The sequence below is a fragment of the Arvicanthis niloticus genome, chromosome 8, assembly GCF_011762505.2.
Source record: "Arvicanthis niloticus isolate mArvNil1 chromosome 8, mArvNil1.pat.X, whole genome shotgun sequence".
NCBI lineage: Eukaryota > Metazoa > Chordata > Mammalia > Rodentia > Muridae > Arvicanthis > Arvicanthis niloticus.
Genome location: NC_047665.1, coordinates 69,935,904 through 69,953,569, shown reverse-complemented (window position 1 = coordinate 69,953,569; position 17,666 = coordinate 69,935,904). Strand labels below are relative to the sequence as shown.

At 42.9% G+C, this 17,666-nt stretch overlaps 1 protein-coding gene across 8 annotated transcripts in view; it reads right to left on the bottom strand.

The window, feature by feature from the left end:
- Armc3 (armadillo repeat containing 3) overlaps window positions 1–17,666 on the bottom strand; it is a 118,963-nt gene that overhangs the window by 16,412 nt on the left and 84,885 nt on the right. For all 8 annotated transcript variants that reach the window (XM_076939570.1, XM_076939569.1, XM_034510350.2 and 5 more), the window contains exons 11-13: window positions 7,839–8,088; window positions 5,476–5,612; window positions 1,849–2,017 (exon numbers count right to left, since the gene is read on the bottom strand). In XM_076939570.1, the coding sequence (XP_076795685.1) occupies window positions 1,849–2,017; window positions 5,476–5,612; window positions 7,839–8,088 (556 nt within the window). The remainder of the gene's footprint in view (window positions 1–1,848; window positions 2,018–5,475; window positions 5,613–7,838; window positions 8,089–17,666) is intronic.

Genomic DNA, 17,666 nt, shown 5'->3' with positions numbered 1-17,666 from the left:
GTCCTCAGCTAGTCCGTATTATAGCTGTTATCGCACTCCCTGGAAGTATTTGTATCCAAAATTTAACTATACACTCCAGGGAGGACTTTGCCTTTACCTATGGGCTGAAACTGACTTCACAAAGTGTCATGAGCCTATCTAAAGAGAAGTTGGGGCTGGGAAGATAAATTAGCAGTTAAGAGCGCTTGTTTCTCTTGATGTAGGTTCAGTTCTGGGAACTCATGTGTCGTTTTACAACAGTCTATAACTTTTGGACCAGGAGATCCTGCGCTCTTCTGTCCTTCCCAGATACCAAACACATATATGGTACACATGCATACATGCAGGCAAAAAGACTCATGGACATGTTAACAGAGAGGGGAGAAAATTTCATAGTGTCCCACTTTTAAAGAAAGAGACATAGGAAATTAATCGCTGCTGGTAGAAGAGGAAGTCATCTTTCCCAGGGATGAGCCCCCTTATTGGTTTCCAATGTAGGATGGTATCTCTCCTCTCTTTCTGTGTGTGTCTCCCTCCCTCCCTCCTTACCCCTCCCCTCTGTCTATCTGCTAATCCATCATCCATCCATCTGTCCATATATGCATACACACATATATATTTTTATGTAACAATAATAATCAAAGAAAAAGAAGTTATAAAATTGAGAGTAGAGAGGCACAGAAGGGGTTGAGAATAATTTTGTCAGCCTGAAAGAAAAGGGCAGACTAAATCAACTTCTTAGTCTCCTTGTGATCAAGTAACAGGTTTCATTCCTATCTAAGATACTTTTCATGATCTTTCCAAAAACAATGCAAAGCAGGTCTCTAAAACAATATCATTATGCATTTCCCATATCAGATTGAGACCTTGTAGTAGTCTTCAAGAATCCTATGATTTGAGCTCCTTTACCCATCTGAAGTATGTGTGGGTAATACCATCTTTTATTCTTCCATCTTTATCAGCTCTGCTTCCATGCTGCCCCATCCTGATATTCTTTAAACATGCCAAGCACACTTACCCTTGTTCCTCTGCCCAGACATCTTTTTCCCAAAGAGCCCCCAAGCTGACTTTCCCCACTCTCTCCACGTTTTCATTCAGACATTATGCTCGGTGAGGTCTACCTAGCCATCCTTTCAAAAAACTACAGCCCTATTTCCTCCTATTTCCTCCTATTTCCTCCTAGCTTTGTAGATGCCCCCATTTTTCCTCCTAGCTTTGTAGATGCCCTCATTCTGACTCTGCCCTGATCTCCCTCACTCCCTACTCAACTCTAGCACATTGCGGTTGTCTGAGTCCTCTCTCTCCTCCATGGGAGCACTCCTCCCATGAGAGCAGACATCTTGTATCCTTTTCATTCAGTTTTGTCGTAGTCGAAGCCTGTAACACCAGAAGCATGGCACTTACAAACTAAATGAATCAGATTTCCTCTTTGTATAGAGTATTGTCTTATTGACTGTTTCGAAGGCTCAAGCCAGCATTTCTCTGTGTCAGTGTCTGTTGGGTTTCCGGCTCTTATCCTTAGTGCTCCCGAAGCATCTGATGTTACAGTAGTTCTTTCAGTATTACTCACCGTTGAATAAAATGAGCTTTTGTAGAAGAGCAGTTTCTCAGTGGTTTGTGTGTGTGGTGGCATGTTACTGAGACTGGGATTAGCAAGCTGACTTAAACAGCAAGTAAAACAGAATCTAATTAAAACTCTATGAAGACGCAAAAATCTTATAGCCAGAAGTAGTCTAGGCTAAAGTGCTGATTTTCACATTTCTAGCTGCAAAAATATAGAGTATGTTTGGTGCTTATAAAATAGTAATGTAATGGCATCGTGATTAAAGGGAAAATCATAGTAAAACACAAATAAATGCTACCACTTACCCGACCATAATCATAGAATCCATCGCTAATTATGTTGCTTGATGACAAATAGCCAGTCTGGCTATATTTCAGGGAGAGATTGTTGTTGAGCAATTTGTTATAGGCTGCCTCGCTGAATTTATTTTTCCGACTTAATGATCGATTAATTTCTTCAAGGATATCTAGGGCCCTGTTGATAAAAATTAAAAAATAAAATAAAGCCTGTGTTGCTTGCTTTCTCCAAGCCAACAGACACTGAGTTCTCATTTATATCCTTAAGCTCCTGAGCGAAGAATTGAGACAGAAAGCTGAGAGCCTCCTCTACCTTTTTAAATGAGGTGAAACTGACAGAATTATGAAGACAAATCAGCACTTTCTGAGAACATAAATGCCACGCAATAACTCATATTTAAACAGTTGGTGGGACACGACCTGGATAAATGTCTGTGTTAAAAGCTTGGTCATCTGCCTGCGGTGCTGTTGAGAGGTGGTGGAAGCACTGGGGTGGGATCTAGCAGGAGGGAGGTGGGGTCTAGCAGGAAGGAGGTGAGGTCTAGCAAGAGAGAGGGGTGGTCTAGCAGGAGGGAGGTGGGGTCTAGCAGGACCTCCCGGGAGGTCATTGGAGCATCTCCGGAAAGGGACAATCCCTTGTTCGTGTTTTGTCATTTCTTTAAATGTTTAGGTTGGCATTCAGAGTAATGGGGTCCAGACAGTAGCCGCTCATGTCTTTAGCTCCAGTACTCAGGAGGCAGAGGAAGGTGGATCTATTTGAGGCCAGTCTGGTCTATGGAGTGAGTTCCAGGACAGCCAGGACTATACAGAGAGGACCCTAAAACCAAACTAAATCAAACCAAACCAAAACCAACTCAACAAAAATGGAATGGGCTCTATTCTGATATGTTGACATTTTAATTTTATGTATGTGCGTCATTGAGTTTTATTCTAATTTGTACAATCATCGGCCTTCCTCACCCTCCTTGCCTCTTAACTGCTGGTTCCCGTCTACCCTCTACATAGCCCCTTCTTAAGAAAACATGTCACCTGTATCCTAATACCCTCTCTTTCCCTCCATCATTCCCCTAAGGCTTCTTCCTTCCCTCTCACAGTCAGGGTCTTCTTTTAAACACACACACACATAGATATACATATACATACACATATACATTTAAATCTAGATTCTACATAGGAAAAAAAACATGTGTGCCTTTCTGAGTCTAGCTCTAAATTTTAACTAGTTTTATCCACTTTTCTTCGGATGTCATGACTGCAGTTAATATTATTAAGGATTTGATAAAATCCCATGGTGTGTGTTACTGAGTTTTCTTTATCTGTTCATCAGCAGATATCTAGGCTCGGTCTATTTCTCAGCACTTGCAGTGTGCATTTGCATGGTCTCTGTGGTGTGTTTACACTCAGTCCTTTGGATCCAGTTCTAGCTATATGGAAGGGCCCATCACTCCCTGCTCTGTCAACAATGCTTTTGTCATTTGTTTTTTTGATGCCAACCACTGTGGTTGGGTAAAATGGAATATCAAAATAATTTTAATTTGCCTTTCCCTGATGGCTAAGGATGTTGGACAGCTTTTCAGGTATCTGTAAGTTACTTGTATTTCTTCCTTTGAGGATTATTTATTCAGTTCAGTAGCCTATTTATTGACTGGGCGATTCTTCTTCTGATGATCTTTGAAGGTTTTTATATATTCTAGTTATTTGTCCCTTATATCCTGTTATGTAGTTAGTGAAGATATTATTCTTTGTGATGGCTATCTGCTTGTGCCAGTGACCACTTCCTGATGAACATAAATGAGAAATTCTACCTTGTGAATTCTTGAGATTAATACCTATGCCCTTGGAATACCTTTCAGAAAGTCCTTCTCTGAGCCTGCATTTAGAAGTGTTTTAGTTTTGTTTTCTTCTATCAGTTTCAAGGTTACAGGTCTTACATTAAGGTCTTCTGCCTATTTAAATGATCCTTTTACAATATAAGAGACTTGAATCCATTCATTATTCTACATGTGCATAGCCATTTTCCCATGTGTCATTTGTCAAACATGCTCTCTTTTCTACAATGTGTATTTTTTTGCATCTTTGTCAAAAATCGTGGTACTGGGACTGTGTAGGTTAACATTCAGAACCTCTATTGCATTCCATTGGTCTATATGTATGTTTCAATGCCATAGAGGTTTTGTTACTATGGTTCTTTAGTGTAATTTGAGATCAACTATTGAGATTCCTCCAGCATTGTTCTTTCTGATTAGTGTTGCTTTGCCTCTCCCGGGTTTCTTAAGCTTTCATGTGAATTTCAGGATTGTCTTTTCTAGTTCTGTGAAGAATGTCATTGGAATTTTGATGGGTGCTGTGCTCAATCTATGGACTGATTGCTTTTGAGGTACAGATGTTTCTCCATTATTGATTGTGTGGATTCAAGAGTGTTTGCATAGCTTGTCTCTCTATCGTCTAGTGTTTTCTTCAACTTCCTTCTTCAGTATCTTAGAGTTTTCACATTAGAGGTCTAATGTCACAGGTTATATACATTCCTAATTTTTTTTTTTAAAAAAAAGTATTTTAAATGAAATTCTTTTCTCTTACATTTCTTTCTTAACAAGTTTAATATCGACACATAGAAAAGCTACTGGTTTCTAGATGTTGGTTTTAGATCCTGCTAGTTTCTGTTTGTTGTTTCTAAGAGTCAGTTCTAAGAATGCTTCGCAGTTTTTCTGTGAAATATTTAGGATCTTTTGAGTTAAAGATTAAGCTGTCTTCAAAAAGTGACAATTTGACTTTTCCTATTCAGTCATTTCTTTCTCTTGTTTCTCTAGCTAAGACTTTGTGCACTGTTGGATCTGAGCAGTCACCATAGCTGACGGCATCTTATTCCTGATTTCAGAGAAAATGATTTTAGTTTTTCTCCACTTCGAAATGTTGGCTAAAGGTTTGCTGTATGTGCCCTTAATTCTGTTGAGGTATGATCCATTCCCCCACCCCCTTATTTCTTTAGGGCTTTTATCATGGAGGAATGTCGAACCTTGTCAGATGCCTTTTCTCAGGCAATAGTCATGGTAGTGTAACTTATGTTTGTTACTGTTACACTCTACAGTTGGCAGAATTCTGCAGTGAGTTGGTCTGGTCCCCGGCTTTTCTATCATTGTTCCTTTAATGCAAAAGGAGTACAAGACTCAAGATTTATAAATAAATCTTTCTTTTATAATAAAATCATGTAAGAAAAATGTTTGGGAATGTGTGGGAACCTTCAAACTCCATTTGCTACTATGCTAAAGAGAACTAAGTTGACCTGCAGCTTGTGGGGAGTGTGAACTGGGGGGAGGATGCTAACTAACTGTAGGTATCAGGTGAAGGGTTTGGTGGAGGGTGATAAAAAGAAGTGGTAGTCGAGGCCCACCCAGTTGATTTTAGCCTTGAGGTTATACTTGGCAAAGGTGAAAGAGAACCATTTATCAAGATGATCTGGAAAAGGAACACAGAGTGCACCGTGGGTGGACAGACTAGAGAAGGATTTCCTGCCCCCAGGGCGGCCCTTCCTGAGTGCTAGGCTTATTGACAGTGCAGGCTCTACTTGGTGCTCCTTGGGTCTAAAAGTTCTGGTTCTCTTCTTTGGTTTTATGCTTGATGCAAGGCACATCCACTCACCCAAGCCTGCATAGCTCAACGGCCATCACCTCATCGCCAGCGCATACCATCACTGCCCAGCTGGCGTGCCTTCGGACCTCATCATTCTTGGAGTGCAGGAGTTCAACCAGAGGCACCAGACCACCACAGTTCCTCAACTGCAAGCAGAAACCAAAACTGACTCACATCTGTAGTCTCAGTATTCAGCGGCTGGGGCAGGAGGCTCCAAGTTCAAGTCCAGCCTGTATTACAGAGCAAGGCTCAACTGTAAAACCCCTGGGCTGTCCTGTCTGTATGGTTCATGGGTGGTGAGCTGCCTGCCATGTGTAGAACCCTGGTTTCCATCCTCAGCAGGGTATGGAAAATGAAAGAAAATAACATTCATCCATTAGAAAAATCTCATTTAATATGCAAATGTTTCAACTGTTTTATAATGTGTCAATTTAGGGTTATTAAATTCAGAGGAAAGTCTGACAGATTTTATAAGAATCCAGTTTTCCATTCTAAGCTAAGAAACCCACGGAAAGTCATCGTAGAGTTCCTCAGAACTCCCCTGGGATTCTGCTGGAGTCCCATGTCCTGTACTAAGGGGAAAACTCTGCTTATTCATCCTGCACCTGAACACTGAAGGTTCATTTGGTCAAGACAGACACAAATGTGTCCCCTTACTGCTGAAATCGACTTTACACAGGTGATAAAAAATGAAGTTGTTGTCACTAGGGGAGGATGCTATACCCTCAAGCAATCCCTGTGTTGTCACAAATATTGAACAAAAGAAAGCCAGGAGTGCCAGAAACAGACAGGACGCACTGCTGCTGTGACAGTCTCGAAGGCGGAGGGAGGGATCATAAGCCAAAGAACACAGGTGTCTCTAGTCCAGAGGCTGCAATGGCCAATGGAACTCACAAGCGCGCACGCACACACACACACACACACACACACACACACACACACACACACACACACCATGCTTGCATGTGTATGCTAGGACTACAGCTCACTGTTTCTCTGAGCCAGCAAACGCTCCTCACACCACATCACAGCACAGGTCAGCAGCATAGCCAAAGCCATGCTGAAACAGTTCTGTAGAAAAGGGCTCATGTGTTGTTATCTTTACCACATGAAAGTCGTTTCTTTGGGAACAGAGAAGGGAAAGAGAGCAAGAAGGAAGCTGAATGTAACCCTGTTAGTTGCATCAGTAAAAAAAAAATTCTGGAGATGAAATTCCAACTGGGAAAGGAATGATCTGAGAGTGTGCTTGCTGGTCTTATGTCTGAGATGCAGTATTACATTATATTCTCCATGTCTAGAGAATAAAAAGAACATTCCAGAAAACAGTGTCAACGGCAGTGTTCAAAGTCAAGAGGCCATATGGTCCATGATCCACTTTCAAGCATTTTCAAGCCAAACACAGGGGCTCAGGCTTGGCCACCTTGTCAGCAAATAGGACTGGTATACTTACGAAGCCAAATTTCTGACCACATTTACTTCTGGGTTTAACACAAGATAGATATCTAATGCCATGTGTTCTATTGGTAGAAAGCTAACTTATTAATTCTTCCATCCATTCATTTTCTCATTCATTTAATAGCTACACATTAAACGGGCATTATTAAAGTCAGGTATGGAGACACACATCTACAATCCCAACTCCCTGAGTGTGGAGCGAGGAGCATGGTAAGTCCCAGGCCAGAGGCCAGAGGCCAGTCTGGGATCTGCAGTGAGACCTTGTAGAAAACAATACATAAATGAACATTATGTACCAGGTATATAGTAGTAATATGGACATAGGGCAGAAAATTCTGTTCCTTTCCCAAAAGCTTGAAGGCATTTACAATTTTTCCTTTGTGAACCATAAGATGTGGAGTAGGAAGGCAGGGGGAGCCTTGGTGAGTAACAGGAGAATAGAGAGGGCTCCAGCTAAGCTGGAAGGTTGGGAAAAGGGCCAGTGGAAGATGGCGTGGTAGAGCTGGCTGTGGATGGGAAGAGCAATTTACCAGGTAGATAAAAAGGGATGCTTCCTTTGCATTCAGAGAAATAGAAGAGGTAAAGAAAGAGCGGACATTCACAGGGACTTAGGGTGCCATGGCGTGAGGAGGGTCATATTCTGGAGGGTCAGTATGGACAGGGAGGCAGGAAAACAGTCTCCTGCAGCGTCCCAGGCTAGGCAGACGCCGAACAAGCGTGGGATAGCATGGTCAAGATACTATCGCTGGCATCATGGTACCAACACCTAGCACAGAGTAGTAAATAAATAAATACCCAATGGCTAGTTGGATGCCTCAGTAGACGGGTAGAAAGGAGACGTGTCAACAGCAATGAGGACAGTTAGTGGTCTGAGCAGATGGCATGACTCTGAACCACGTGTACCAGTTCAGCCTCACCTCGTTGCGGGCCTCCACGTCGCAGGCAGTGGCAGCCACAGTGAGCGCTGCGGTGCTCTGCACCACAGTGTTGGTGGAGTGCAGCGGTCCCAGCAGCGCGCGCATTACTTCGTGGTTCTGGATGATAGCTCGTAGAGGCTCTTGTACGGCCATGTTGGTCAGCACTGTGGCAGCGTTGGCAACGGCTCCGTCTCGCTTGCTCGACAGGATGTTTATCAGCGGGTCAATGGCATCTGCTTCTGCAGCAGCACTGTGCACAACAGGGAGAAAGGAATACTATTCTCTCAGTTTCAAGGCTGTGTCAGAGGAGTTTGCAAACCACTTAGAAACAGGGTAGTTTGTCTAGTTTGTCGTGCAATGAACCCAGAAGGGGGCGCTAATGATCTAAGTGCAGTCTGAGGAAATCATGAGTGAAATCATGTAATCCTTTGGGGTTATAGAAAACTGTATAACTAAAACGTTTTAGGATTCTTAAGGGCTGGGTGGTTGTTCAGTTATTATCCTCAGTGAAGATGAATTTTAATTATCAACTTGACAACAATCTGGAGTCACCTGGGAAGAGTCTCAGTGAGGCTTTGTCTAGATTTGGTTGTGTGTCTTTGGGGAATTATCTTGACTCTGGTCACTGAGATGGGAAAACCTGACACTGTGGGCAGCACCATTCCCTAGGCATAGGATTCTGAAGTATATGAGTGGAGAAAGCCAGCTGAGCAGTTGTCTCGCCTTGACTGTGGGCGTGATGACTGGCTGCTTCAGGTTCCTGGTGCCCTGGCTTCTGAGAGAGTTGCACCTGACAAAAGAGTCACGCATGCATTTTGGCCAAGACAGGCTTGGTCATTATAATGATTAAAGATGTAAAGCACTTGATGCAGTGGGCTGCGTTGTTAAGTGCCTGAAAAATAACCCTGTGTAATAATGGAGCACACTGGCTCTGAAGGGGCCAGACCTGCCAGAGCAATCATCTCAGCCACCAGGATAGCAAGGGGTTCAAGACCTGTCTGGACTATGAAGTGAATTCAGGTTTAGCCTGGGCTACTTGGTAAGACAGTCTCAAAAGAAAAAGCAAAAAGGACGAAGGGGCCTGGAAATGTGGCTCAGTAGCAGAGCACTTACCTAGCACATGCATGGCTCAATCGTCAGAAACTCAACATCACACTAACAATGATAACGCCAGCCATTTACCTTAGTCATCATGTTAGTACAAGTCATCAAGACAGCAAAAATTATTGACACTTTAATAACATGGACCTCTCAGATTTGAACATCTCACATTTATATTGGGTGTCCCATGTAGGATTGTATCATAAAACCAGAAAGGCTGGTATAATCACCAGTGTCTCAATGCATTGAATTTGATAGCACCACCTGAATCTGTTTACTGTGATGGACCAGTATCCTTCAAAAGAAAAGTCATGACAATTGTCCTGTCCATCCATCCATCCATCCATCCATCCATTTATCCATCATCCATCCATCCATCCATCCATCCATCCATCCATCACAGAACAGATTACAAATGAAATCTGGACAGGGATAGGCTGGTGGCCCTGGGGGGAGAGTAGACTGTGATGTCTATACAAACCAGTGCAGAAGGAATGAGAACAAGGCTCTGCTCTAATGATGGGCCAGCAGGTTCGACCTCCCCAGGCCTGCCTGCCTTCACCCTGGTTTATTAGGTTAGCCCTTCCAACACATTTGTTGCCTCCATGGTGAAGGTGATATGTGCTTTCATTCCCATGCTTCCTCCGGCTCTTAAGGTGTAGTCAACCCTTCCTATGACATCTTCTTTTTTTCAGTAGCTGAGGGTCAGTGTTTAATTTCCTTTCCTTGGGGGATAAAATACTTTTATAATACTCATAATAATTTCACTTCCAATGCTTTCTTATTGTTAACTGACACAGTGGTCATGTGATTTTAGAGTTTCAAGCCTTATCCGGGATCTCTCATATTTTTGCTTTCGTAATTTTAAAGTCCAAATACTGAAATATAAAAAACTTTCTGTAGCATATATATATATGTCTCCCCCCTTCCCACATGCCAAAGACAGAAAGCAGGGTTTTGTACACACTTTACCATGCAGCTACTTGCCAACCCCTGGAAGTCCAAGTTTAGTGTATTTTTTCTAATCAACACACACTGGAATCTTTTCAAACTCCTTTTATTTTGAGGTTGGTTTTTTTTTTTTTTTTTTTTTTGGCAACCCAGACCCTTATACCAAATGCTTCAAATCCTTAACCACCACAAGAACATCTTGCCCAAGATGCATGACTCCTTTGTCAAGTAGTGGAAATTTTAAGCACACCTCATTTTTTTTTTTTTTCATTTCCTCATGAAGAGAAGAAACAAAGCAGCAGGGAGCTGGAGAGGTGGCCGCTACCTTGTTAGAATGACGTCGTATTCTTGTAGAGGACCTGGGTTCTATGCTCTAAACCATTTGTAACTTCGGTTCTAGGAGGTTGAGCGTCCTCTTCTAGTTTCCCTGGGAGCCAGGTATTCAAGTGGTACACAGATACACACACAGGCAAACACACATAAAATAAAATGAAATAAACATAATTAAAACAAAAGACTCAGCCTGGAGGAGAGGAGGAAGAAGAGGAGGTGGGAGGATGATGATGACAACGATGGAACTAAGAAACAGTGCATCAAGACTAGGAATTCCTCTAAGAAACACATGGGCTCTGTGCTCTTCTGCTCAGTGTTAGCATTCTCTGGTAAACATACCTTGTCTCTGTTTGTCGGCCACTACCTTCTGCCTTTTTCTTTGCTCTTTATGAAGACAATAAAAGACGTGCATAAAAACCTGGTTATTTAAAAAGCCCAGATTTCTGGTACACATTGGAAGACAGCTTTTACTGAGCTGAACAGCCTCGCAGAGAGAAACCAAGCTTTCAGCCCTGGGAAGAAAGGAGTACGTACACTGGACCTCCACCCTCTGCCTATACCTTGTGTCCTGCATAATTCTAAAAACAATTACTAAAATGAGCTTGTGGCAGAAAGGGTATCATCACGGCTCTTTTTGCCTAAAAACAAGCTACAGAGATAGGAATATAATACAAAATTTATATATTAAAACAATTTTTGTCTTCATTTTGTTTCTTTCAAACCCACGATACTCTGTTTTACTTTTTTCTGTCCCTAATGGGGACATTCAGAAACCAGAGGCTGTCATATTTTAAAAACAGGTTTCAGTTTCCTTAACAGCACAGCATTATCCAAGCAAATGAGACAGAAGTCAAACTGCCGTATTATAAAATCCAGAATTATAGGGCCATATGTCACCATGATACTTAGAAAATATTTTCTGATATTTACCATCATCCATCGCCATCCAGTTGGAGTTTACTCAAATGAGTTTAAAGTGTAAAATTGAAAACTGAGCTGAACAACAAACATGGAGATGGAGAAGAACATCTGTGTGTGTTCGTGAAGAACAGAGGTGAGGTCTGGCAGTCTGCTGTACCCAGTCTAACCAGGCCCCGGCTACACTCCCCCTCCTGCTTCCTCTCATCTTTCTGAACTCCATCTAAATCCGACCTGACCCCTTCTGTGGATTAACACCAATGCAGAGAGCCCACACATGCACACAATCCTTGACTTTTAGTTTGAATTGGGGTTTTTCAAAAGTGATGGACGTTCAATAGGAACCATGCTGCAGGTTTTCAATTCAGGCCTTTCCCCAGGTTGGCAATGTCCATAATCCATTTGCCATAATCCATTCCTTCTTATTCCTTGCCCTCTCCCCTGCCTGCTTCCCCCTGGCTCCTCCCCGGTACCATACAGTACAGTGTGCTGTGTCGTGAGGCTATGACGTCCGTGGGTTAGGGGTATTAACTACATCCGGACTTAATTTCTGTTCTAAATGGATTTGTGGAAATATAAGCCCATCGCGAGGCGGGGGAACATCAATCAGTAACTCGTAGCATGTCTCAAGCCACAGCCAACAATAAAACTATAATCATACTGCTTACTCCAAACACTCACAGATTCCTACCGTCAGGAGAAAGCCCAGATTACCCACACAGCTTCCAAAGTCTGGCCTGCCTACCTCTTTTTCCCACACCCACTCCTCCCTGTCCCTGTGTCTCACCCCAGGACACTTACACAAGCTCTTCCTACTCCTCTCTCCCCTTCCCTGGATAATCCCCTTTCACAGTTTGGCACAAATGGCTTTTCCTCAAGAAAGGGGCTCTGGATCCCCTAACTCGGTTCTTTTTTTTTAAAAAAACAGAACTTAAACCTGTGTAAAATATACATAATTGTTGTGGTTCAGAAAACAACGGTTTTGGCAAAGACATTTGCAGTCAAACATAACAAAATGCGACTATTTCACAACATTTGTCATGGGATTCAGCAGTTCTCACTGGCGTTCCCAAGACCTACAAACAACAAAAGAAAACAACCCCCCTCCCCAAACCCACCCAAACAAAATGAAACTACAATAAAAAACAAAATGGATACTAAATTTCACTAAGGAAAAATTCAATTGTACATATAGCATCGACTGATGGCTTATGGTGCTGTTTCACATTCGTGTGTTTTCACTGATATACCTTTTGCCTTAATCACCCTTCCCCACCCACTCCTGTATTTCCTCCTGAAGAACTACAAGTACTTCAATAGCTGTTCAACACACTGTGCTCTGTGCTGTCCTGGTGTGACCCTCTGGTCAATTGCTCCCCCCTCTCATGTGTCTCTTGCCTGCTACAGGCTTCTTAGAGCCAATGTTTGCCCTTTATTTGGTTTGTCTCTCCAGTTTAAAGGAGACCAAATATTTTACTGCCTTGGATTAACTCAAGGTAGTGAAGAAAATTTGGGGGGGGGGAGGTTTGACAAAGGAGCCAACAAACTGGGGTGTCCACTTTCTTTGTCTAGGCTGACCTTAAGATCAATCCGTCCCATCCTCAGGGCAAATTTTTTGTTATATAGAGACAACTTTTGGATGAAGTTAAATAATGAAATTTTGCACTTTAAACAAAGGACATCTTAGGAATCTGTTCATTTCTCATATGAGGTGAGTCGCTGTCTTTGCAAACAATGATTCTGAATGTGCCACCAGGCTGCAGCATTTGGCCCTGGAACGGGATCTTTCTGGAGGTTTAAGAACCATGTTCAACAGATCTGTAATGACTGGTTACATGAATCAAGGGTGACCTTGGGCATTCTGGAAATCTGTTTAACAGAGCCCACATACAGAGTAATATGTGGAACCCAGCAGAACAGATGGCAATGTTGGCAATAAGAACCTTGTTTGTTTACAGCGACTACAACCATTCCCACCAGCATGACATTTCATATGTCTCTGAGTTTTGTCACACTGAGGAAGACATATTGGCACAGCCAGGCTACAGTGGTCGAGACAGGCACACTCAGCATGGTTCGGGATGGCACCTGTAGCCGTGCCAGCTGACAGGAGACCTGCACAGGTGAAGCACGGTGGCAGGCCCTGACAAGCAGGTGATGGGACTTCTCCTGGTTACCAGAGCCAGAGCTAGACTGCAGGGAGCAGGAGTCCATGCTCTCTCTTCCTGTTTTTGCCCCAAAGCACTGTACTGAGCTGCAGAGATGGCTCAGCTGTTAAAGGTGAGGCTCGACCCTGAAGACAGAAAGTAGGATGTGTTTGCTAAAGTGGTCAGTTCCAGAGTTGAAAGCAGGGATCACCTGGCACTGGCCCTTGGCTTCAGAATGCTGGCACTGTGGCTGCACACCAGGGACGACAATACTGGCCAAGAAGACTTCTCATTTCAAATAATACTTAAAGAACATTTGGCTCTAAAAGGAGAAATCACAATTGTAGACACATCCTTAAGATGAAAGACCTTTAGGTAGCAAGATGATTATTATAAAGTAAAAGTTCACCAAAAGACCTGTGTTTTGTCCCCTACAGAAAAATGCTTGGAAATATATGAAAGCAAATGGTTTATAACAGAATGATTTGCCTTAGGTGTTGTTCTGAGGCTTCCCACGTGTTCTTTCCTTACTGTCTCTCTGACCTGGTTTCTGCAGAAGATCTCTTCGATCAGAAGTGCAAGCATGCTGGCCCAGCACTTCCACAGACAGCTCGAGTGTTTTTGTTACAGATTTAGAGACAGTCAATCAAAGTCCGTGGGAATCAAATGTAATTTTCTTACACAGAGGGCCAAGGAGTCTTTATTGACCTGTTTGATCACAATTTTTCACTTCCTTACATGTCTGCCACCTTCCGTTTCAAAAGCCAGACTGCTCCGCCATGGGTAATTAATGGGTAATAATGAACCCTGCCACGGGGAGAGAACGGCTCCCTTCATTTCACATGGTTGACTTGTCTCCTAATAAAATAGGGATGATGCTCAAAGTGTTTGCATGCTCAGAATAAATAATTTTGCAGTTAGTCAGTGTTCCTGGTTAGCCTGGAAACCAGTCTGTAATATCTATAAATGACATGGAATAGAACTCCACAGTAATTAAAGATATACTTTTATGTTGTTAATAAGGACACTAAATGCTCTAGTGTGACTGAAAAAATTTAAATCCCAGGCATTGAGCTATATCCCTCTTCCTCAATTAGCTCCATGCAGGTCCCTGCGGCCCCTCTTAGGACCCCTGAGTCATGCTCCTCTTTGTGACCCTGTGGTATGCTGTTCCACCTAAATATCTGTCACTTTTAAATTTTTTCTTTTTGAGATGACTGAGGGATGCTCACTTGCAATACTGATACTTGAGAGACTGACACAGGAGAATTGGGATAGCCTGGGCTACTGGCCACACCCTGTCTCAAAACTAAAATACAATAGTTACATGTTGCCATCTCCCAGACTCTGGCTGGAGGAATACAGGTCCCCAGGGCCTTTGTCCCTGCTCCCCCCCCCCATCCCCACTGCATCTCTACAGCTGGAGCAGCCCCTTACACAGAATTAACACAGAAAAAAATTGAGGGAAAGTAGTGACGAGATTACCAAAGGATCCTAAGCTTGAAGATGAATTCATAGATAAATAATACAATGTCATAATGTCCCTGGAGCCCCTAATGAGTGTCATTTCCAGAGAGAAGAGATTATTGGAAGGGCCAGGATGCCTGCCAAACCGAGCAGCTCAGAGGTACAAACCAGGGGCCAGTGTGCATTCCATCTGTTATTTCCTAATTGATAAACACACAATTCAGATGGAAGGAAAGTGTTCATGAAGGTGTTGACAACTGGCACAGGATTAAAATCCTGACTGTGTGACCTTTAATCCGTTCTATCTACTTTGTTTTGTCTGTTTGCTTGCTTGAAGCTTGGTTTCCCATAGCCCAGATAAGCCTCCAACTGACTACATAGTCAGAGAAGACATCACACTCCTGACATCTGTCTCTGCCTCCCAGGTGCTGGGCTCACAGCCGCACACCTTCCTGTCCACAGGTCTTTGTTTCAAGCATTCCAATGTTTTCAGAGTCCACCTTCCTTTTCCAAGAAAAGCAAATGTAGAGTCTGTTTGCTTCACTTTGTTCAAGGAATGAGAACCGAGGAAAGGCGGAAAAGATCGGAGGAAAGGAGAGACAAGAGAGAGGAGTCTTTAAGACACAAATTGACTTCTGTGGAGAGAGCAGGAGCCTCCCACACTTGCTGAGCAACTGCTAAGTAGGAGGGTGTGCAGCCAGGGTAGAAAGAAGTAACTCTGGCTGCTCAGGGACACAGGGACACAGGGACACAGGGACACAGAGACACAGGGCCACAGGGCACCTTAGGGTCCTGCCTACCTCCTGTAACCTGGGGAAGTAACATGCCTCTTCTTGCTCATGTGGAGAGGGAGCAAATGCACACAACAATGACAAGGACATCCCTCCACATATAAGACTGCTGTAGGATCCGAAGATACACTCCACTCGGGCGCTTAGCTAAATGCTCGCTCATTAACGCCAGCTACCAACAGCAGCAGAATCTACCACGGGAAAATACGACCATATTCCACCATTTGTATGTGCGGGTGAAACCATCCTCTTCAAATCACCTTCCTGCCAGACAGCTGAAATAAACCTGCAGGGTTAGATCAAAGGCAGCTTCTTCAGAGACCCGGTCTGAGATTTTCCATGTAGTTACAATTAATGAGCAATAAGGGCCTATTCCCAAGTGAAGAAAAAAAAATGTAGGAAATGATTAATAATATGAAAAGTCAAGGGTGGATACAAAATAACATATAGGTTTAAATAGGCTTCAAATTAAAAGAGAAATAATCTGAGGATATCCAATCTGTTTGATAATTTCCTGTGAAAATCAGTAATGCCGGAAACCAGACAGTACCAGCAACTTTAAAATGTTATGCAAATATCAGCCCCGCTCTGTAGGTAATAAAGGCAGCACGGATAATTTTCTAATTGAACATTTTATGAGATTCACTGAGCCTCAGAAAACTGGTAGCTAATCAAATTCAAAGTGTTTGCCGAGGTCTGGCAAGCATCGGCTGACAGAGTAGGGACGGGGAGTCAGACGGTTTATTGAAAACTCGGTTTTTCATTCTGGGTGTTTTTTAACTTCATGAAGTTAAAAAGCACCCTGCCCCACCCCAACCCCAGCCCAACAAAAGCAGTCAGGGCAAGATTCGTCTACACAGGCAGGGATGAAGGCACTACGGGTGGGTATAACAAACTGCTGTTCAGTAAATTTGGATAGAAGGAATGAGGCATCCTCATAAGGATGGTAATGAGGGGTCTTGTCACTGAAATATAAAGGACTATTACTTTATTTATTTATTTATTTATTATTCATTAAAAACGTGTGTGTGTGCACCTTGGCTTGTGTGTGCAGGTCAGAGGCAACCCTTGAGAGAGTCACGTCTTTCTTTCCACTGTGTGGGTAAGGACCTGAGAATCGAACTCAGGACATCAGACTTAGTGACAAGGGCCATTACCCACTGTCCAATCTCAGATACTCTCAAAGGAGTTTTAAAGTACCAAGCTCTTTGAAATATTATCCTTAGTTTTTAAAAAGGGTCATCCTTCAAACAAAACCAGCCCTCCTAAAGTGGCTCAATTTTACGTTGCCTCTCACTTGTATTGGGAGACTGCCAAGCTTCTAAAATTTTACAACGGATTTAAACAAAAATTAAATAACCTTTTCCATTACAATGGGATTCATCTATTACTCAAACGTGCTGCGTTTGTCCCTGTGATAACACAGCAAAACAAATATTCAGCCACTGATGGAGAGAAAAAAAAAAAAAAAAAAAAAAAAGAGGTGTCAAAACATTTTGAAATGACTGCACCTTGGAAAGGGACAAAGACAGACACAAACATCTGCTAACCGTGTATTTAGCAGTAGAATACTATCACAATGAAATGCTTTCCAGATCACAATCTTTTAATAATGTTCCAAAAATATTATTTTAGGCTCACCGGAGTGTTTCAAATTAAATTAGTGTGTGTTTCATTAAAACACAGAGCTCTCGGTCCATTTTTGCCCCTCCCCCAACTCCCTCCTGAAACGCCACTAGGGGGTAGTATGAAGACGCGGTTCCTGCCGCTGTGGGTGAAGGGAAATGGCTCAGAAAACCTATTTCTTAAGAAAAACCCTACGCGACAAAGACAATAACTGCGTGGCTTCGGCTTTAAGTCGGACCCATACATCAAGCCTATGTGCTGAGTTTGCGTCTTTCGTGGGTCATTTCTCAGTCCAATGTTTCTATAAGGGTTTTGAGTCCCGAGATTACTTATCCTAAGTGGATCTGAGTGCTGGGAGAAGTGGGTCTAGACAGAGTGGTAATTTTTTCTTAAAGGACGCTAGTAAACAACTGCAGCCATCTCAGAGGGGTGCGCGGCGTCCCTCCCTGCAAGAGATGACGAGGGAAAAGGGAAGAATTGACGTTTGGCCACTT